The sequence below is a fragment of the Anopheles maculipalpis genome, chromosome 3RL, assembly GCF_943734695.1.
Source record: "Anopheles maculipalpis chromosome 3RL, idAnoMacuDA_375_x, whole genome shotgun sequence".
Classification (NCBI taxonomy): Eukaryota; Metazoa; Arthropoda; class Insecta; order Diptera; family Culicidae; genus Anopheles; species Anopheles maculipalpis.
In genome coordinates, this window is record NC_064872.1 from 21,619,357 (window position 1) to 21,641,313 (window position 21,957).

The 21,957-nt window shown below is 41.0% G+C and overlaps 2 protein-coding genes across 3 annotated transcripts in view; both read right to left on the bottom strand.

Moving 5' to 3' along the window:
* The window catches only part of LOC126565597 (60S ribosomal protein L34), a 364,763-nt gene that overhangs the window by 227,413 nt on the left and 115,393 nt on the right, over positions 1-21,957 (bottom strand). The window contains exon 4 of one of the 2 annotated variants that reach the window (XM_050222789.1): positions 36-53. The exons of the other annotated variant lie outside the window; for it this stretch is intronic. The gene's annotated coding sequence lies outside the window, so the exon portion shown is untranslated. Of the gene's footprint in view, positions 1-35; positions 54-21,957 lie in introns of those variants that run through there. 2 annotated transcript variants of the gene reach the window in all.
* LOC126564035 (bromodomain-containing protein 7) lies at positions 17,010-21,160 on the bottom strand. Its single transcript, XM_050220939.1, has 4 exons — positions 21,000-21,160; positions 18,605-20,866; positions 17,390-17,578; positions 17,010-17,326 (listed from the first exon to the last, which is right to left on the bottom strand). Exons 1-4 carry the CDS (start codon positions 21,058-21,060, stop codon positions 17,010-17,012), a joined length of 2,829 nt encoding a protein of 942 aa, XP_050076896.1. The 5' UTR covers positions 21,061-21,160.

Consider the following 21,957-nt stretch of genomic DNA (forward strand, 5'->3'; position numbering starts at 1 on the left):
ATTTGAGAAATCTGGAGCAAAGTTTTACACCGTCCCATTCACACACACACACACTCGTTATAAAGAAAATGCACAGAGTCTAATCGAAACTTACCCAGCGAACCGTAGTGCTGCTGACATTTTGCCTTGCGTCACGTTTGTGATGCGGATGAGTTTCCCACCGAGCCACCGCATTCACACTGCACACACGACCAAAAAAGAGCACTCGCAATCTAATGATTTACCACTTCGATACTCGATCAACGTGGATAAGGTTTGGATGTGTGGACACGGAATACACGATACACTACAACACTACACGTACGTAGCTGCTCCCGGACAAATAGAACCGTCAGTTTGATTAATTGACACCGCCTCTTAATTACTGCCAAGTCGTCGAAGTGTGGGTCGTACTCGAATGGGATGGAGCCGTGCTCCGGAACCGTTGCTATTGCCTGCAACTAATTGGCTGCTCTTTAAAAGATTGACCATGGAAAGGTGAGTGGCGTTACGTCAAGTGTCATGGGTTGGCTGGAGTGGTGATGATGTGTTGGATTCAGGACGAACTTTACTGGCACGCGTGGATTAGGGAAAGTTTAAGATGTTTTTGTACTTTCCTTTGGGTATTTTTGGTGAGGTAATAACCTTTACTAAAGTTGATGCAATATCGAATAATATTTTACGATACCGTTCAATCGCTTCTCCAGTCCCTTTTTATCGTTATAATAAAACAAACAAAAAACCGTAAATTTCCTTACGATCCTTCACTGCACAACATAACTCTCCCGATTACTAACGCTCCATATCTTGCTACATCCTTTTCTCATCCCTTTTTTTTCATCTCATAGTAAGAACCATGAATCATTCAATTCTTAAACTGTCCGACACACGATCAATCACAAACAACACACAACCGGGACCGTTTACGAAGAACCTTCTTTTTTTCAACACGTGTTAGACTGCGAATGAAGACACCACTGGAAAGGATAAAAGGCAAGTGAACCGGACATACTGAAGGTTTGTACGTGGACTATCCGTCCTTTTTCTTAACGCCTTTTCGATCAATCAACTAGATTGCACAGATGATGCACAAATATTTGTTTTATGTAGAACCAAACAAAAACTGCATAAAACAGTTTAGTTTTATTTTTTCTTCTATCACTAACGACATTTGCTTTTATCACTTCACATGCTGATTTTGCATTTTATTCCTCCTGAATATATTTATTCTACACGATTTGTTATCACTTCCCATTCAAATAGATGCACGTTCTTATCATTTAAGACGGGTAATAGACTAGCGCCATGCTCTAGGAAGAAGTATCTCTATATCATCGTGGCTTTGATATCGAACTAACATCCAATTTCTCTGAATGCAAACATGTTAGATGGCGCGAAAATGTTCGCACTTCGGTTTCATCAACCGATGCTCGCCGCTACTTCGGTTCCAGGGGTTGTAAATCAGGGGTAGTTCTGTGTAACGATCGAGCTATAGGCTAATTTCGAGCTATAGGCTAATTTTCGAGGCTAAATAATCGAGCTAGTGTGGGAAATTTGCACCATTCCAAATTATGTATAATTTAATTCAGTTTACTATTCCATTTTTTTTTAAACACAAGCAGTAAAGGTAAGAAGTTAAATTTTTCCAAAAAATGCATAATGTTAGGCGTTGAAAGCATCCAATTTTGGATACCCTTTGTTGAGGAGCTTATATATGCATTGTTTTTTCTTCTTAAATATATAATGAAATATTTTAAGTCAGCTTTTCGTCACTCTTATCCTTCGCGTTGCTTCCACAGACCGAGCCCAACATTCGGAACTGCTCGAATTTGTCTTCGGTACACTGCTCGAAACACTCAAAGCTTTTACTCGTCGCTTGTGATTCTTCCCTTCGAACACTTCGAATTGATACGTTCACGAGCAGGTGGACATTAGCTTGCACGAGCGCCGACATACAAACAAAGCAAATAAGGGTACAAGCCAACGTTCTAGGCGAGAAGCACACTGGATAGGCCAATTGTGTGATCCTTTACTGGTCGTGTGAAAAAGGACACGTTCCACGATGGTGCGCGCACACACACACACAAACACGTGCCGTGCCTAACTAACACAAACACCACCGTTTGATTGTTTGCTCTTCGTTTACGTTCATCCAATGATACCGTACATTCAGTACCGAACTACAGTGAGAACTGCACTTTGAGCGTGCCGACTGTATACTTTAGCCGTTAGAACGTGCTACACAGGAATGCATTCATGCGTGTGTGATGATGGTTCACACCCATCGCAGTCGAAATGAATGCGTAGTCACAGGCCTTATCCTTCATGCCTTCCTTTTCTCCGCTGATCAATTCGCTGGCTGGCGTAGCCGGGGTCACGAATTGTTGACCTCAAAAAGCATATGCTCTTTCCGTGCATTTTCACAGCTGACTGGTTCCATGCCATTTCATAAGGGAAAGCATCAGATTCAACATATAACTTTTTATTCTCTTCGTTCCTCAACATGTCAGCAGAAATGCATACCAGGGGTAGCGGTTTAAATGTAAAGCGGGGGAAAAAAGATACTTTGAAATCCTTCTATCGGGCTCAGACTAATGGTCTTACTAGACGGATGAAGTACTGTTACGATGGACGCACCAATGACGATTACAGCGACCGCGTTGGACTAGAGTAAATGGATAGCAAAGAGAAAAAAAAGGTAATGGATGGCAGTAGCACAGCCATAACGACAGTCACACTGGTTGAATTTATTAAAAGCGTCTGAACATGGCATGTATTAACTAATACGTAAATCAGCTTTTTTCCATTGACATGAGAAATCAGACGATTGATCAGTTAAATTGTACTTGAACTGTATTCCCCTTCAAAATAACAAACACCTAAATGTATGCAATAATAAATATGTTTTGCAGTTTTTATTATTTCAAACAATATTTTTATCACCATTAAATTAGCAATAAAAGAAAAAAAAAGAAAAATGTCCCACAGTACTTAAAATTTTCAAAAACAATATTGTTCTCTAGGTTTTAATGCAATGGATTTGTTAGTTAGTAAAACGGATGTGACCTATTTCCGCATGTCTGCTAACCAAAACGTCCAAAAATGCTCACGATATTGAATTAAACGTGCATAAATTCAATCATCAATTCAATTTAACTATCTGACAGCAGTAGCACACGCAACGTATTTCAATGATTTTATTTCCAAACGATGTTTTGTTGCTCCCTTAACTCTACTCCGAATGATTGACAGGACAGTCAGGAGCGTCGAAAAGCTAGCACTCACAGGTTACACAGTAACGTAACGTACGGCCAAAGCAAAGAGAAGGATAGAATTCTCGTTTCAGTAGCTTGTTTTACTGAAATTGTTTTATTTTTTCATAGAATAACGTTAAATTAACTTCAGTGCATTACTTTATTTCGTTTTGATGATGTTTCTATCTCGTGGACTACGCACGTTATCACGGATCGCACGATCATGGTGTTTCTGTGTACAGTAGCAGCATAATCCAGCAAAATGTCATCTCAAAGCCAGTCAATAAATCCGTTAAATACAGTCACGCTTTTCATCGACCATCGGTTAGCGTCCAAAATGGCATAAAAATAAACCAACCGTTGGTAGTGGTGGTGGTGGTGGTGGTTCTCAAAAACTGTTGTTGGTCATGCCGAAGGAACACGGTCGGTGCGTGGATTGCGTGCTCGAATCAAAAGTTTCGTCCACTCCTCTTTCCATCTCAATCTTTCTCGTGGCTGGTGACTGGTTCGTGCCCAAAATCGACCACCAACATCTTCCGACCGACCATCGTTTGATATGCAAATGTTGAACAATTTCTCGTTGCTCTGTACAAGCGTCAGTACAGTGGAACGAACTCACTCAAACGCTGCGGTAAGGGCGTTCTTCTTGCCTTGCTTTATTTAAATCAAATCGTACCAACAAAACGAACAATTGGAATCTAAAAACGAAAATAATGCCGCAAGGGTTTGTCGGGTGCAACTATCAATTGGGGAAGCTGGTTTGCCTTTTCGTTGCTTCGTGCTTATCAAGTGTCTGTCGTTGATGAACGTTGGAAGGGGTTGCGAATGATTGCTCTCACAACACTGGACTATTCCAGCTGTCAATAAGAAGGGGTTTTAGGTACGATAAATGCGTCGCTCTTTAACAAATTTATTCAAAACTGATAAGAAGGGCAGGGATTGTTATTTTGCATTCAATTGTTTTCATGGAAAATCAGTTTGCATACAGTTCTGCTCACAAAGAACATTTAAAACATATATTCTAAGCTGCCAACGGAAAGGCTATAACAACGAGGAATATTTTCATTTTTTTAAACATTTGAAGACTATTTTAGTATTTCTAAAAATAGAAATGTGAATATATTTTTTTAAAGTCTAAGTAATTCAATTTGTTCAATTTTATTTTATTTTTTATTTATTTACATTTGATTATTACGGTCCAGTGCCGTATTGTCAACACCGCTTGTGTTGAGTATATTTTCACTTATTGATAAGGCATTTTCTCCTTATTTTTTGCCTTATCCCGGGCATACAAAGTTGTTGTTCACTTTTTATCATCTACTTATTTTTAGAATCTTAACGAACGTAAAATGAAATATCTAGAAAAGATCATTTTCCCACACATGGAAAGGAACGCCTTCAGGCTTATTATTCAGCAGATTGCATACTTTCTTAGAATGGCTCCTTAAGGTATGCAATCTACATACCATAACTTAAAAGCTGTATTTCAATCAATATTGTTATCGTCACTATAAAAATATCAAATACGTGGGTTATAATATTGAACAAATATATTAAATATATTTAAAAATAGCATACATGAATCTATTTCAAAAAAATAAGGATGAAAACAAATTAACTTGAACCATAAATTGTAAATGAAGTGATAAAGAGATTCCATCATTAAAATACTTCAACTTATTATACTTAGTTTATGTACGCCATAACCTTCTCTACATAAATATGTATGTAAATCAACCTGCATCTTTGATCGTAGATATGTAACAACACTTTATGCATAAATGCACTTACAACGGAATCCCATTTTCCTACATGCATCTCACCGAGAATATACAAATCACTGTAAGATCCTTTGCATGCTCTTGAGAGTCCAGGAAGAGAGAGAGAGAGAGAGAGAGAGAGAGAGAGAGTATCCTTCCACCCATACGTCAGGTACTCCTGTTAGCGTTGTACCCTTGCACTTGAAGCACGTAACAACGATTCACTGTCCCAATGTCATCCCACCGCCTGGGACAATATGTCAATGTAGTGGTCCCTGGAACCGGATCATACATCCTCACTCACGGAGACACGGAGGCGACACCATTCATTGCTCCACACCTTTTTTTTTCCTCGGCGACTTTCACACAAACCACATCCGTCACGGTGGAACCTCAACAGCTGCAAAAATCGGTCGAGAGCATCGTTAGAGAAGCGAGTGCAATTGTCGTCGGCCCCAACGTTTCCGTCCGGATATTGACACTCCAACGCCTTCAAACGCTTCCGAAACCTGGGCTGCAGCTGTAGAATGCCAAATGACACGAGAAAATTCACGAGACGATTGCATTTTCGTTTCACACCACTGCACTGTTGGCGAAGAAGGACGTTAACAATTAGAAGACGAATGCAACTTGTGAGAAGTTTTCGTCCTTCCCAAACCGGACACTTTTGTCAAGAGTGGGATACTGTCTGGTGTGGCTCGTGCAGAAGTGCTGTGGTTGTGGACAATGCCAGTGCCAGACGCAATCGTCACCATAATGATACCGCTGCTGTAACCGCTTCTGAGTGTGTGGTGTCAGTACGCCAATTTAAGTTAGTTGTACCGAATTTGTTGCAACAAGCACACATCTTAGGGCATTAAAGCGACGAGGCAGCATTTGGAGGGTTTCCTTGCAAAGAAATGTTACTTGTTGTTTGAACTGATTTCTTTAGTCTTATCCTTTTCTATCACTTTCTAAAAGTGATAGATTAAACCGTTTAAAATATTTTAAGACAAGACAAATTGCATACATACAGGCTTTTGGCATATAGACTGTTATTAAATTTAAAAAATATTTTGATTTTGCTTAATAGAATTAACAATATATTTTTTAAATACTAATTGTTACATTCAAGATCTCATTTCAGCTTATTTTGCATATGAGAAGAAAATTGAATCATTTTTATTTCCATACTAAAAAGATAAACATAAATAGAAGCGCTCCGTCGACCAAGCTCACCTTCAATTCCCTTTTATGCCGTAGTAAAAAATAATACACAGTTTTCTGTGAATTGTACGTTTAACCTTATTTAAATCAGTTATTCAGAGCATATTGCACACATTTTGGCGGTTATCTAATAAATTGTAAGGTTGATATTTAATCAGCTAAATACATTGAAGAACAGGTTCTCTCTTGTGCCACAGACTATACATTAAAGATACTGTTAATCAATCCAAATGCATTTTTTCTTTAATAAATATTTATTTTATGAAAAAAAATTCTTTCTTTGGCTCGTCATTTTTTGATTTTTTGCCAGCACTTTAGTCAATGGTCTGAAAAAATATGTTGTTGACCATTTTTCTGTTAAAAGGTCGTCTATTCCATCAATTCATACGGAAACGAACCTTTTTTCAAGCGCTCGCTTCGAGTAGATAACAACACCACGTCACCCTCTTTGTGGTATTTTTTAAGGCATGTGGCAATTATTGGGAGGCTCCTTGTACTATAAATTACATTGGTTAATGCCATTCCTGGAGAAATTAAAACGGGATGTGACATCCTTTTTCATTGATTGTGAATCGCATCTTCTGTTGAATGAATGAATGAATGTTCCAGGGGCTTAAAATGGTTGGATGGTCAGATTTAGGCTCAAAGATTGTTTGACAAAAAAAAAGAAATGTTGACAGTATGTAGTAACCTAGTCTAAATTTTTCCTTTTAACGGTGGACCAACCATAAAGTGACAACGTACACGCATGAAAAATCAGAACATTAATCTCGCCCTTTTTAACGCACATTTTATTGTATAGATAGATGAGGCATTTGTACGCTTTGACGAAAATATTTGTCTTGAATGAAATTTATCTTAATATTTGTCTCTTAGTGTAAGAAACATTATAGAGAAGTTTGTCTCCTACAGAACGATCTCGGAGCTGCCTTTACCGGTTCATCTTCAATACACAGCAAAATACAAAACCCTCACTAATTAACCACTAATTTGTGGTGCTATTTTCAACCCGTAATGGCATAATAAAACATGCTCAGCTCCTGGCGTGAGCCAACGCGAAACGGCAAGACATGATTATAGGCAGTAAATTTGTCTATCCGCAGTATTGAAGAAAAGACAAAAAAAAAAGCTGCGACTCCTTCCTATTTACGACATCCTTTCCATTATCTTAGTGCTTTTACGAAGTTTGCCCATGGGGAGAAGACCCTGCACACACGTCGTCAGCGGAAATCGGTAGTTAATTAAATTATCTTCCTACGAAAACCCCACGTGTTTCGTTTAGCCCTGTGAACGGTTTCGGTTTCATTTTTTGAACGTTTTAATCACTTTTCTGCTGAGTACGGCACAATGCGAGAAGAGTTTCATTGGAGGTTTGTGGATCCGCTTTCGAAATAGATCGTAAATTAATCAAATAAAATCCACCGAAACCGGTTCCACGATGTTTAGCGGTGACAGACGTCGAAGCCACGTAACGCTATTAACTAACAGCGACCAACCACGCGCACACACAGCTATTTGGTGGCTTTCCTTTTGTACATTTTGCAACAAAAAAAATTCCTTCTACTCCAAAGACGCTCACCTCACAAGAAATCGAGCAGGACGGTTCAGGAAACAGCTGGGAGCTTGGTTGCGTCCACGACGCAAAGTATCGCGACCATCTTGTTCTAATTGGATTAAACAAGTTTTTCCTCTGCCTTCCGCACCACGAACCGATGTCGGCGGAATGAACGATCGCGCCTGTTGGCAGCATCAAAAAACCACAAAACTATTTTCCTTTCTTTTTTTCGTACGGCAAGAACTGCACCACTGAGCGAAGGTTCACATTTTCCGCAGCATTGATATTAGCGAGCTGGACTAACGTGAGAAAGAATCTTCTGCAGTCAGGTCTGGTACTACGTCAGAACAGTTTTTTCGTGGTGTTTCTATGTGAAAGGTTAATTGCATCGGTAGAGCAGCAGAAAAAAATCTAATAAGAGTATATTCTATACATATTGTTCGACTCTAGCCCTCCTTAATAAAGTTGCTTCTGCTGCACTCTTAGCTGCATGGAGTGAGATTTAATAAAAGCAGTTAACTTGTATCATTGATATTGCCTTCTCATAGTTTTCCTTTTCTGTTTCGTTAAAGATAATTCGTTAACAAAAAGAAAACTTTCTTGCTCACCACAAACTATGCCCAAGCGAATAGCAGACACAGCTTTACTCTTTACTTTTTCTTTCAGCTAAAGAAATCTGAACCAATGAAATGAAGAAGTTTCGGTACAACAAAACCATATTGTGCCACTGCATGGAGTACTACGCACATCAGCGCATCGGCAGGTTTCGGATCAGGTCGAGGAGTGGTTTAGTTGGGTCGCATCGGCTGCCGGGTCCGCTTCACGGGCCCAGCGTCACGATGAATCCCACATTCCCCATCTTGAGGGTTGGTCTGTAGCCGCAGACCACCTTCCGAGATGGGGACCTTTTGAAGGTTCCCTCCCCGTTAACAAAAAAAAAAAAAAAAAAAAAAAAACATATTGTGCCACCGCGACCGCGGCCAAATACTACGGCAGGAAAAAGTGAAAGAATTTTTTTCCCCCCGTTGATACTCACAAGAAGAAAAGTTCCGGCAAGCTTCGGTGTGTGGCTGTGGGATGCATTTTCCAACAGGCATCGCTAATCTGATCCGATTTCGATAGAGATAGGGAAGAGGACGATTTTTTCTGCTACAAATAGCAATCTATAAGAAGCTTCATAAGTCATTAGACAGTGTGTAATCATTACAAACAGAAGTAAGAAAAATAAAACTGTAACAACTGCTTGCAATACGATATTTTAAATGGATGCAAATCGATAAGTATTGCTGAGTTTGTACACGCTCAACAAGTCTATTTAATGAGACTATTTAAATATTTAAAATGAATGCGGCTCGGTCCAATGATTCTACTTTTTCGAGAGCAATTTATTCATATTTCTTCCATTATTTTCTTCTGCAAATCACAAACATCAAAAATAATTTATATAGCGCCTAAAATTACGCAATGCTCAACACACCATTACCTTTTTACGATCTTCTAACAGTTCATATCGTTAGCTAATCTCGAACATAAAAGCCTTTAGAAGGTAAAGATTCGCGTCATAAAAGCTGAAGTCATAGCATAACTGTCAATAGGTGACTTGAAGGACTGAAAGTGGTATACGTCTAATGTAGATAATAGATAGAATAGATGCATCGGGGCGGTTCGGTGGTACTGTGACAGCGTATTGCACGAAGAGCAGGATCAGAAATATTGTGAAAAACATAGAGCCTACACTCTACACCCGTGCCGAGCAGTTTACAATAGAGCTACGACCAAAAAAATGGTTGTGCTAAAAGCCACGGTTCTTTGTAACGGCGAATAAGGTGCAAAAAAGCATTTATTATTCGTGAGAATCGATTTGAAATATTACTAGCAACGAGTTTATTGTGCACATCATAAAAATTCACAACACACCTGAAAGTATGCAATTGACTGCTTCGTCTAGAGACAATTAGATTTATATTGATAGTAAAACATCGATATTATACATTCAGCATCAAATATGTATCGACATGATCAAGAACTTTGTTGCATCCAAAGCGTATTTTAAAACAAATAAAGATAATCCATTCCTTTCTTAAACGAAGCTTTCTGTAGATAAAACTTGCAACGTGCCACATGTAAGATTTTCCACACTTCGTTACTCCAGATTATTTTCGATCAACTCCAACCGAATGCTCTCGATGCATATCTTCCACGAAAGAACCTTAAAACCACAAACAGCACAAACGACACTGAGTGGATAAATTCTAATAACATAATCCTCTCCGGACGTTGTCCATCGTTCGACGGGCGGTACGTTTATTCCGGACCTACAAACCTTACAAACCCGTAACCGGTGTACAGTCGATAGAGTCAAACACTCCCCGGAGAACACTGCAGACGTTCAATTTCTTGATCATGTTATTCACGTCCTTCTGCTGCACACCTTTGCCGTTCTGTCCATCCATCATGGTCCAACCCGGTTCGGTAAGATTCGAAAAGCAGCAAAAGAATCTGCCGAACCTCCGTTGTGTTTGGAATGATAAATCCGTTCGTTTGCTGTATGGAGATGAGCGTGCAGTTTTCCTTGCCCCTTGCCAAGCTCTCTGCGCTTACGTTGCACATTCAATCATCAAAGATTCAAAAGAGATTTTTGCATCGAAATGGCAAAATAAAGCATGGTCGTCTCGAGCAATGTCTTCTTTTCTGTGGTGTGGAAGGACTTTACAAATGCGAAATGATCGGAATCGGTACATAACAGTGGAACAATCATCATCCGGCAAAGAATGAAGTCGTAGAACCCATTCGCCACACTACGCCACATGCATTCTTGTTCGGAATGTTCTTGTAATGCTACAAACTACATCGTTTCGAAAAACCACATCATACGAGCATGAGAGCAAGATTCATGTCCAATTTTTATCTCTTGCAGCAACTCACCGAAAAACCACATCATTTCGTACATTCATTACAGTGTGCTGAAAGTTCTTCTAGCGTGTCAGGCCGGTCCCGGCAGTTCCGTGCACCATTCCATTTAGACGATCACGGAAGCAATAAAACTGAAGTTGCTGTTGGTTTGGTAAATTATAGTAGCGCGTCGGTGTGGCTCCGAAAGTGGATCTCACCTCACGCCATTGACGACAAAACCGCGCGGGACGTCGATGATGACGAATGACGACAGAGAGTTTTGCAACAAGAGCGTGCAATGCGAAATACGCACTCGATGAAGCGACGCGCGATGAAGCGTGGAGTATCACAATGGCGATAAAAGTATTGGACCGCTTTGCAGGGTTAGTCGACGATGCACTAAGATGTTTAAATTTAAAATTTAAACACGTCTAAACACGCGCAAAATTGGAATAATGAGTAGACAAAATAGATAAAATTTGAATGGATATTCCTTTTCATCCCTTCACGAGCCCTAATTTTAACCACAAAATGTTTCTACTCATTCTCAGTCGGGCGATGGTGGATTATCATGGCCAACATGTAGCCTTTAGCACTTGAAACACATTCAAAGGAAGCTTTGTTACGGGTTTAGACGATCGGTTTTTTAAATAATACTAGACAATTTAATTACATGGTATCAGTAAGTCTCGTAAAGATGGCTTGTCGGGCTGACATGACCTCAGAGGTCGTTAAGCCAAGAAGAAGAAGGTGAAAATTTTTCCTCTTTTCATTCGACATGAGTTTGAAAACGTTTGATCAACACTGATCAGTTCAAACTTCTGAAATTATGCAATATTGCTTTCTAGTTTAAATTATATCATAACATTTCTTATACTTCTGATATAAAATATAAATTCAACAATTAGTCAAAAGTTAAGATGGTTTTTTATTATATTTTTTAACAGCATCAGAATCACCTTAATATTCGCAGAATAGTCTGCCAAAATAAAAACATTGTTGCCTAGATTTAGGCGCACACTCTTATTTACCAGATAATACTGAAGAGTCAACCGGTGTAAATTTAAAGAATTTAGTTCTTAATTGAAAAATCCTAATACTTATTTCACGCCTGTTAAAGTCTCACTCCTGATTGTCAAATTAAAAAGGATTTCTTCCCCAGAAAACCCTTCCATCCATCACGCCTTAACGCATCGAACCAGATCAACGTCATCGTCATTGGCTCCCCAGGCGGGCGTGCGTTGGCTGGAAATGATTAAAAGTTTTTGCAACCGCAAAAGTTTATCATAAACAGCTGCCCACCAGCCAGGCAAGCAAGCAATGGTAGGAATGTACTTAAAGAGCGTTTAAACATGAACTTCCAAGAAACGATTCCGAAGAACATCCCAGATCCGTGACATAATTGCTGTGATGCGGTCCATGCGCGAGGTGACCTTGAAAACGTCTTCACGTCCATCGCCGTCTCTTCCATCTACTGCTGCTTTAAATAGTCGACATCCTCACCGGCACAGCCCCGGAAACTGATGCCTTCCCGATGGGAATGGTCGTTAAGTTAAATGGTTGCAGCTTTGCGTTGCCCGCTTCCGGTTACATCCGGATGGGGGGGGTGGAGGGGGAGGGGGTAGGGGTGCGAGTTGCGAACGTACTCGTAACAGTAACTTCGACAGGGGCCCAGAGCTCAGCTGACTTTCTGGCTGACTTTCCGATTTCGAACAAAGCGTCTTGCACTCAATCCTGCATCCAATTTACGTCCACAGGAGGTTGAAGTTAGGGGAGAAGAAATTGTCAAGGAGCTCATCTTCGTGTGCCCAACGGTGACCTCGGGTCCCGTGCTGGTCTCGCGTCTCCGGATAGCATCATTTGCATCTCATTGTTTTTTCGCGTCATTAACGTTGCCTAAATACCGCTTTGCTTCCTTTCCGTTGGCGTGGAATTGGCGACGGCACGTGTTGATGATGCTGTCAGTAGAAGCAGCTTCCAAACTCCGCGGCACTGCTGAACGGTGAACGGTGGAGTGGACCGTTGGTCAATTAGTGTTAAACGGCCTACGCTGGAATAGGATGAAAAGTGTAGTATTGCCTTTTCATAATTGGAATATGAATCTTTCCCGCCTATTTGACCTAAATTTAAATCTCAATTTTCATTCCGCTACTGCTTAGGTTGAAGTGTAGACATTCGTCCATCTTTAAAATAGAACAATTTCCGCTCATCATTTCCAGATGCTTGGAAGCCTATTTTCAGCACTCGGAATCGGAATGAAGGAAATTAATTTGTTATGATTGCATGACCATTCGACGGAAGTAGCAAAACGAAGCAGTACGACAAATTTATTCATTAAGTACGAACATTCTGCAACAATTTCCTTATTTTAGTTTTACAACTTAGCCACCCCTCCCCCCCCCCCCCCCAACGCTTGTAGATAGGCGTGTGAATAGATAATCGTCTATTACATATTCATGTCCGGTTGTCTGAGAAGTGGACGGAGGAATAGAGTATCAACCTCTTGAGGATTGTGTCGCACTGCTCCCACTCAAAGCTCCTACACTTTGGTTAATCGTTCAGCAACACCCTAGCAGTAGAAGCAGCAGCAGTAGTAGTAGTAATTAGCAAGCCTGCAGTACAACATGCGACACACTCTCAAAAGCCAACACTCACTTACACATACACGTTTGCTAACTTCTTGCAAGCTTTCAAGGGCTCTTTGGGTAAGTCTTCGATGACCTACTTCAGGGTGATTGTTGGTACAGAGTGACCGCAACAGAGTGAAGAGGAAAGAGGATCTCGTCAAGTGGGCAAGTGGGTTGGTAAGAGCAAGCCTCAAGGAAAAGCTAGTTTCCTACACGTGCGTTACACCAGTAAGATCAGTTTCTTCTAAGACAATAATTTGAATACACCCGTGTGCTGAATGGTCAGCTTCATTTGCATCTTTACTGCTTCAATTATGTGCTTCGTGTAAGGTAAGCGCAGACCAGAAATCAGCTGCTACGTTCCATTAAAGATGGCAATTGAAGATGCTGTGATATTTAACCTGGAACAACTTTATTGTAATGAGATGAGTTTTTTTTTTCTACAAAACGGAGTTCTTAACAGAGTGATATTGTATTGCCGTTTACATATTTTTAGCCTCTTAGCGAAATCGGTTCACGACTATGCGGAAAACGCCTAAATGTATGCAAAGTGCAGTACATCCTGCTGGGAATGCATTTTTAGCATTTGAATTAAATCATCCTCTCTTCCCTTCTCAGTTTTAGCGGTAGGGTGTTAAAAATTATCCTCGATTGGCATTCAGATGGTTAATTCGACCCGAATTTTACCCTTAGCTCATGGTACATGGTTGTCTCGGGCTTAGACAACCAGAACTCGTAAGAAAATGCCCAACATTATAGAGCTCAAGTCACACGTTCAAAGACTAGTTTTGATTCTTATTGAGTCTTTTACGGGCGTTTTTAATAAGTTCATCTTACTTATTTTTTTTATAAAACATGTAATTTAAATGTTTACAAATATGAAAAAAATTTAAAACTTTTATTCCATTTATTCCGCTACGCTCACCAAACCTTCATCTTAGTAGTTATGCGTCAAAGGCTGTAGGAAAGGTTTATTTTTGTTTGTTTTTAAAATTATACACTCAAGAGCAGTCTTTTTGTCATAGGCCTTAGATCTGAAGGCACATTTTATTGTAAATTATATGATCTTAACAGTAATTAAGCAAGTTTCAAGATCAATCTTGTTTGTCTATTCAAAACATTTTATTAAACTATTAGATCTCTAATTTCCAAAGCTCTATTACTCAAAACATCTAAAAGTATAAAAATTGTTTTTTCTTCATTATTTTAACTGGTTTAAAAAATATATTACATAACTTAAGGTGCAGAAAAACACTTTTTTAAAAGATGAATATCTAGGCTATCTTCCGTAAGATATATGTAAATAACGTATGTAAATAAATCTTATTCGTATGCTAATGAACCGTTAATTTCGGACGCACAGCACATCACGAAATCTACACCAACTTTTATTTCCGTTTCATTGCTCCATCATTACTCTCCCATTAAATGGTCTGTTTTGCTGGTCGATCAAAGCGGAAAGAAACAGTACACAAATGTTCTGCATTGTTTGTTATGTTCGGTTTCGGAACAAATCCATTTATTGCGTGTACTTAATGTGTAGCAATTTCTTCTTTAATGTACAAAAAGTACAACAACAAAATCACGCATAAGCCGGTCTCCAGTGGTCAGTTTATTGCTTCGAGTGAAGTACTGACCGTTTACCTGAGTCTAGCGTGCTGTTGAAGTTTACAAATCATGGCATGAATTATGGGCGCCCCACAACAGCTCCCGTCGCAGAGCTTGATTTAATTTTGAATAAAGCTTGCGAAAGATCCGGAATTGGCTAAGGTTTCTTAAGGCTTTTTATGAAGTAAACACGAACAGGGTACACGATTAGCATACTGTAAGTGTTTCCCCTTTGCGATAAGATTACATTAATTACCGGTAGCTATAAACAGTACAAAAAATACCACCCCTCTCTAGTGCATGGCAAGTTACAACCCCATTAAGACAGCTCAAGTAAGAGTTGAAAAACGAGCGGCCCAAAAAAAGAAATTTTTTGTTTGCCGATTTATAGGAACTGTACTTTTTTGCGCATAATTTACAACTGCAGTCGGTAAAGAGATAATATGTAATGAATAGTATTTCTTGCGCAACTTCGCTTACGGATCATTAATTAATTTCCAAACGGAACAATCAACCGTGGATTATAATTTATCGAAAGCAGCGAAGGCAAACTTTCTCCTGTCGCTAAATGTGGCGAACGCATACCAATCCAGAAAACCCCGTTCAGTCGGTCTTCTGGTCGGTCACAGACGGTTTATTACTTGCAGCTTTGCCGTCTTGCGGGTAGGAAAAACTTTCCGCCCCAAAAACCGTCACATCTGGTGCGCTCCCGAGTAACGTGCGCTCTTGAAATAGGCAAACTCCAGCAACTCATTTTCCTCCCGTTTCCCATTTTTTACCGCACTTTGTTGCATAATTTCTTGGGCAAGGCAGACAGACGGAATGGGCAGACCGAGGGCGAGAGTAGCAATAAAAGGACGACATTCTTCTTGGCGAACGGATAGACGCTCCATACTCGTGGAACACGCTTTCTCTTTCTCTAATGTCTTTTTAATTTCTTCGACCCACCCTTATCCCGCGATGTTCCTGCCGGAATGCTTTTGCTACGTTCCTGTGTAAGTAATCGGGAAAGTATCTGAGAAAGTACTGCCAACAGCTATTGCAACACGTATTTGTAGTTCTGGTGTTTGGGAAGGTGTTGTGGTCTCTGTTGGTGTCGTTTAATGTCCGAAAATGGGTGTGCTTAACGCAATTGATGGCAATATGAAATAAAAAATGGTCCTCAAACAAACCTTGTCTTGGCATCGATATCGAAAATAAATCAGTACTATGGGTTCGAGTTGTGGAATTGTTCAATTTTCTTCAAGCTCTTATTATCGTTTATTCACGAGTACCCTAGCTCTCTAAACGCTGCCCGTTGGATATAAAAATGTTTAATATAATTTTGTATTTTATTATTGAGAACTTTCAATAATCATCTTTGGGATTATGTCATTAAAAGAAATAGTTTTCACAGATTTGTAGATTTTTTTCAAAATTTTAACTGATCAACGTTTAAAATTGGCTTTAAGCTAAATTCATTCAAATCAAATGAGCTACAATCCTCGTAGTAAGTAAAGCCTAATCGTAAAGCGAACGTCAGAGTAATAACATTCGGTAAGTTTCAGGATCTCTGTGCCAATTTTACAACCATAATTCCGGTTTCACGATTAAGAGCGCTTTTGTCAAACGTCGGAGTATGGTTATGAAGACTAATATCAACTTGTATTGTGCAGTGCAAATATTTTCTATTCTACCAAATTTACAGAAATTTTACGAACTCGTTTAGCTCCACTTGTGCCTGGAAAATCAGGTCATCATACAGTATTCCTACGCAACATGTTTGTATGTGAAATGAATATTCAAACACTCTTTATGATAAGTCATTTTATTTAATCTAATTTTATCGTACAATTAAAGAAAGTTAAAATTTTAACCATATTTTCAACTTGAGTTAGTTTTGTTTTGTTTTTTTAGAGCATTTTTCTCGTCCTCGAAGCACTTGCAATGAAGCCCGATATAGATACGGATAGGTTTTTCGATATATATAACAAACCATCCTTTTCACAATATCATAATAAATCCTGATCCTATCATCTGTTTTTTACTTTGCTTTGTTTTGTATAAAAAAATACAGCTTTTCTTTTTTGCTACAATAAAAACACACACAAAAAACATGCACACAAAAACAAACCACCTTAATAGAGCCTTAATCCATCAACATTTGCTCGATGCAAGCCGCATCGGACGATTGCGTCCCATCCGCCGTACTAGGTCCAGCAGTGTTTAGCGTCGATCCACCCAGAAACTCACGTAGTTCACTATCGATATCGACCGATGGGGCAGCAGAAACGACGGGATTAGCTTGAATAATCGACTGGTGTTGCAGCTGGTGCTGCTGCTGAGCGGAAGATTGTTGCTGTTGAGCCGGTCTGGTGAGATGGTGCGGATGGGGATGGTGCTGATGGTGATGGTGCGAGATGGGTTCCGGTTCGAGATCCATATCCATCGGTGTTGTGTCAATGTCTGGGGCGGTAGAGTGTGTTATTAGTTACATTTATATTCATTAACACGTTTTATTTTACTTACCAACTGTTGGTGTTGGTAGTTGGTTTGTGTTAGAAATACTGCTAACGGTCGGGTGAGAGGCTGTTCCGTTTCCATTCTGTTGCTGTTGAACCTGTGGTACAGGTTGAAGCGATTGTGCAGGTACTGATGGCTGGTTTCCTCCGCTCATTGCATTTGTTTGCAGCGGAGGTTGAAAAATGTCTAGTCCAGCTAAAAATAATTATAAGGTGAAATTTGTGATTAATTCAAAACCTGGCAGTCCGAGAAATAAGCGTACGACCGAATGTCTTCCAGCAGCTATCGAAATCTTCTTTAATTTGTCTAGTTGTAACAATAATTCCGGAAAATAAAATTTTGGTTTTACACAATTACGTTAGAACCATCGAGACCATCAGAGTAACAAACATTTAAATCGTAGAGTAATTTCGGCAGACCTCAGTTCCTCTTTTGGGACAATCCGGTGGAAACGCGGCAGGATTGGAATTTAAATCCCATTCGGACCATTCCCCCGTAGTGCTGACTGACTATCCATAAGTGTCTAAGTGGCTAAGTGATATCAAAAAGTCTCATAAAAGGTCATTAAGCCAAGAAGAATCGAAGATCGATTTGAAATCGGAAGGTAACGAAGGAGTCATTTATGTGTTCCACCGAACACTTCATTACTGCTTTGGGAGTGAGTTTCAAATGACTGCCCTGGATATCCTGAATTTTCCATAAAAATTTTCCATTTTCCATATCAATTGCACGCGCTTCCGTAACTATTTTTGGGAATTCTGTATCTATTTTCCTGATTATGTATCTGGTGTTTGATCAGGGATTTCATATTCGCTTGTGCTAGTTTCCTATCTTTTTTTTCAGCAATTAGTTCTACATGCGTCCGCCTATTCCACCAGCCATTTTATGTTGGTTGATAATACTTCGACGTGCCGTCATGCTTAATAATAAATAAATATTTTATGTGTTTTTTAGTTTAAGGTACCGCAAAGATGGGCACTGAGCGTGCCATGCAATAAATTTCAATAAAGAATAACCGAATGAACACACCCAGTTTAAGAAATTCTTAAGACTATAGCTCATTGCAATATATCAAAGCAGTAGTTTGCATATAAGACTGTTAATATAAAGTCTAACACTGTACATGATGATGTAAATGGTACGACATATGAACCATCTTTCCTATCCGAATAACCTCTACGTTTCCTATAACATATTCAGATTAATAGTAAAATCTCTCACCTGTGCTTATTCCCATCGCTTTCCTTAACGACTGAGGATTTGCGATGGCTGCCGGCGGTAGCTGCTTTGCGATCGCCGTCAAATTACTCGTAATCTGTCCCGCCAGCTCCAGCTCCCCTTCCGATGGATGCTGAATGTGTGACAGATGGGCCGGCAACGGAGCAGACAATCGATCCGTCTGCAGTTGGTGCAGTTTCTGCAACAGGTCCGAATTTGTACTCAACGATTGCTGCAGTTGTGGACCAATTTCGGCACCCTTCAGCTGCAACTCGAGCTCGTCCAAAAATTCCATATCAACACCCAGACTGGACAGAGACCGCAAGCTATCAAAATCGACCGGTACGTTCGCGTAACGCTTCACCTCTTCCGCAACTTCAACCGGATCGAGGAAAGTATGCCGGACGGCATCACGTTCTTCGCGCTGCATGTGCGATTCGTACAGCTTGCCGTACGTTTGCCGATGCTCACCGTTCGTCAGCACATCCAGCAGATTGTGTGCCATCCCGGCAGCGAACGTACTGTCCATCGCAAAACGTAAAATACTTTCCGCATAGTCGGCACCCGTCTCGCAACCGTACGTGTTGAGGACCATTTCCGTTTCCTCTTTGCTAAGGTTAGCAAAGCGCGAATCAAACACGGGAGCAAACGAACTAAACGCACCGTAGCTGAGTGGTTTAACAATCTTCGCACTGTTGCGACGATCCTCCCGGAAGCCTTGTAACTGACCGGTACCGTACTGGAGCTTCCCGGTGTGGGCTCCCAGCGTCACCGTTCGTTCCGGACCACCTTCTCCACCTTCCGATTTTGTGTCGAGCAGAATCTTCATCGAAGTCGTACCGTCCTTGTGCTGCCGCAAAAATCCCAACTTGTGTGCCGATTTTCGCTTCAACAGCTTCGTCCGTGCATTCAGCGCAGCACTCTGCACCTGCGCCAGCACCTCGTCTGCCGTCAAATCGTCCACAAACGCTTCAAACTTGGTATGTGGATTATTTTCCAGCCGGATTTGTTTGCGCTTTTCTTCCTCCTCAATTTGTGCATTAATACCCTCATCAACAGCCGCTGCCATTGCTTCGTCGGCCGAATCTGCCGTATGGTGCTGATGATGAAAGTCACTATCGGTTCCATCGCCCGTTCCGATCGGCAACTCAAAACCAAGCTCTTTAGCCGTCAGCTCGCGCATATACGTCATCAGCGGGCGTAACGAGCGCATCAGATTGTCCGTTTGCAGCAAACGTGCGCCAACGTGCAGCAACTTCTTGGCCGCCTTATGATACACCGTTTCCGAGTGATTGTACTTGATCGCATTCTCGCACATTAGCTTAAAATCATCGCTAAACTCCGACACCGACCCATACTCATTGTCCTCAATCTTTTGCCGTATGGTGGAAAAGTCCATCGGCTTGAGAATGATCGACGAATAGCCGGGCGCAATATCGTCTGTAACGGGCCACGCAAAAAACTGATGCGGATCTCGTTTTTCCAGCGCTTTCAGCAGATGATCCAACAGTTTGTTGAGTGGAGAACGGCTTTGCTTCTGTTTCAGCACGCAACTACGCGGCTCTCGGCCACTGCAATCCGAGTTGGGTGTTTTCGGTGCCTGGCTGGAGCTGGTGTCGTGAAAATCTATCTTACTGCCAGGTCGCGATGAGGATTGCATCGAGCCCGGACTTTGCAGTGGCTCGTCCGTTGTTACGGAGCTCGGTGCTGTCGTCAGCTCTTCCTTAGGCACAAGTCCTCCTCCACCGAGCATCACCCTATCGTGCTCGGGAATCGATTCCTGCTCGAGATCCGATTCAAGCTTCGGCGTAAGCAATGCTTCCGGTAGGAGCGGTTTAGTTACGGGTTGTGCCGCCAGCGAAGAACTAGCCACGGCAGCCACCGCTGCTGCTGCCACCGAACTGGCCGCTGGATAATGCACCGGTTCGGCCGCCGTCGCCTGGGAACTCTCATCACCGTAGCTGTTAAAATCTTCCTCCTCTTCATCTTCCTCTCCATGGCTGGAATCATCCCCCCGGTGTCGGTGCCGTTTCTCCTTGTGATGGTGTTTGTGTTTCTTTTCACGATCCTTTTTCTTTTTCTTCTTTTTCGACTTTTTGTGCCGTTCCGGATAGTCGCCGCTAGTGCTGGTGAACAGCGTACTACCACCATCTGACTGGATACCGTATGCTGGTGAATCGTTTCCATGCTCCGGTGTAGAACTGTTGCCGCTTACCTTCAGTATAAGCTTAAGGCTGGGTGGACGATCAAGGCTGAATGATTTTTCTGTAACGAAACGAAGCAAATATGTAAGAATGTTGTGAAGGAAAACATGACGCGTCTGGCGGGGCACACCGGACAGCCGGAAATCAAGCCGCACCAGACGCACGTACATGTGACGACCAAAAAGGTAGCTAACCTTTCCCACTTTCACGCTCTCTGCGTTCGGATTTATGTTTCTTGTGTTTTTTCGAGCCCATCGTTGATAGTGAGGCCACAAAATACCGGGATTTTATGCAACTCTGCTTGCAAAGCAAGCCGAAAACAAGCGTTACAAATGGCAGATGCAAACGTAAACAAAGCGTCACACGTTAGTCAATGTGGGAAGTTTACAGGTCATGGCAATGGAGTTTTAAAATGATGCTCATTGAAATTAATTTCACAAAGATTTTATTTTATTTTTAACCTTTTATTTTCAACGTTTTCATAACTGCTGTTGTGTGTTACAAATGTTTTCGATATTGGTTTAGTACGATTCATCATACGAATTAAAAATCGGACATTTTTTGGAAAGCTCTAGTGCTGTGAAGTATAAAAAATCAGAATTTGAACAATTTTGGATGGAGTTTTTCTACTGCGAACAAGAATAAGCATTTTAGAGCTCTTTCAATGAGCCAACCAATCATTTTTCACGTTTTTTAATCAAAACTTAAATCCATTCAATAAAAAAATAGTGACTCTACTGTATGCTGTCAACGCGATCGCGCGCTGTCATGAACTGTCAAACGCAAATGTCACAAACCTACACCACATTCCTCTAGCCACCTTGGGCGACGAAAGAAAGAAAGAAAGAAAAAAAGTCAAAAAGGTTGTAAAGTCGAAGCGCGTGGTTGCAGCAAAATTTTACCCAATTTTCTGCACCCTGCACCCTTCCCGATAGCCAGCGAAAACTGGAGCGTCCGACGTGAAACAGGAACTCGGAACGGGTTTCCTTTCCAGCACGGTTTCGTTCTCTAGGTTTTTCCGATTATTTTGCCCGTTTTTAACCCGTCGGCGAAAAAACGTACCACGTCGGCGGTCGTCGTCGTGTTCGCGAGCTCGCGGTGTGAACATTGGTAGTGTGTGTGCGGGTGCGTACGTGTGTATTTGCGTGTGTG

Bases quoted from the DNA above. Each gene is read 5' to 3' on its own strand.
- LOC126564035 (XM_050220939.1), bottom strand. From the start codon at position 21,060: ATGGGCTCGAAAAAACACAAGAAACATAAATCCGAACGCAGAGAGCGT. The intron at 17,579-18,604 runs GTGAGAGATTTT...AATTATTTTTAG, and splicing joins AGCGATGGGAATAAGCACAG to CTGGACTAGACATTTTTCAA. The intron at 17,327-17,389 runs GTAAGTAAAATA...CTACCGCCCCAG, and splicing joins ACTACCAACACCAACAGTTG to ACATTGACACAACACCGATG.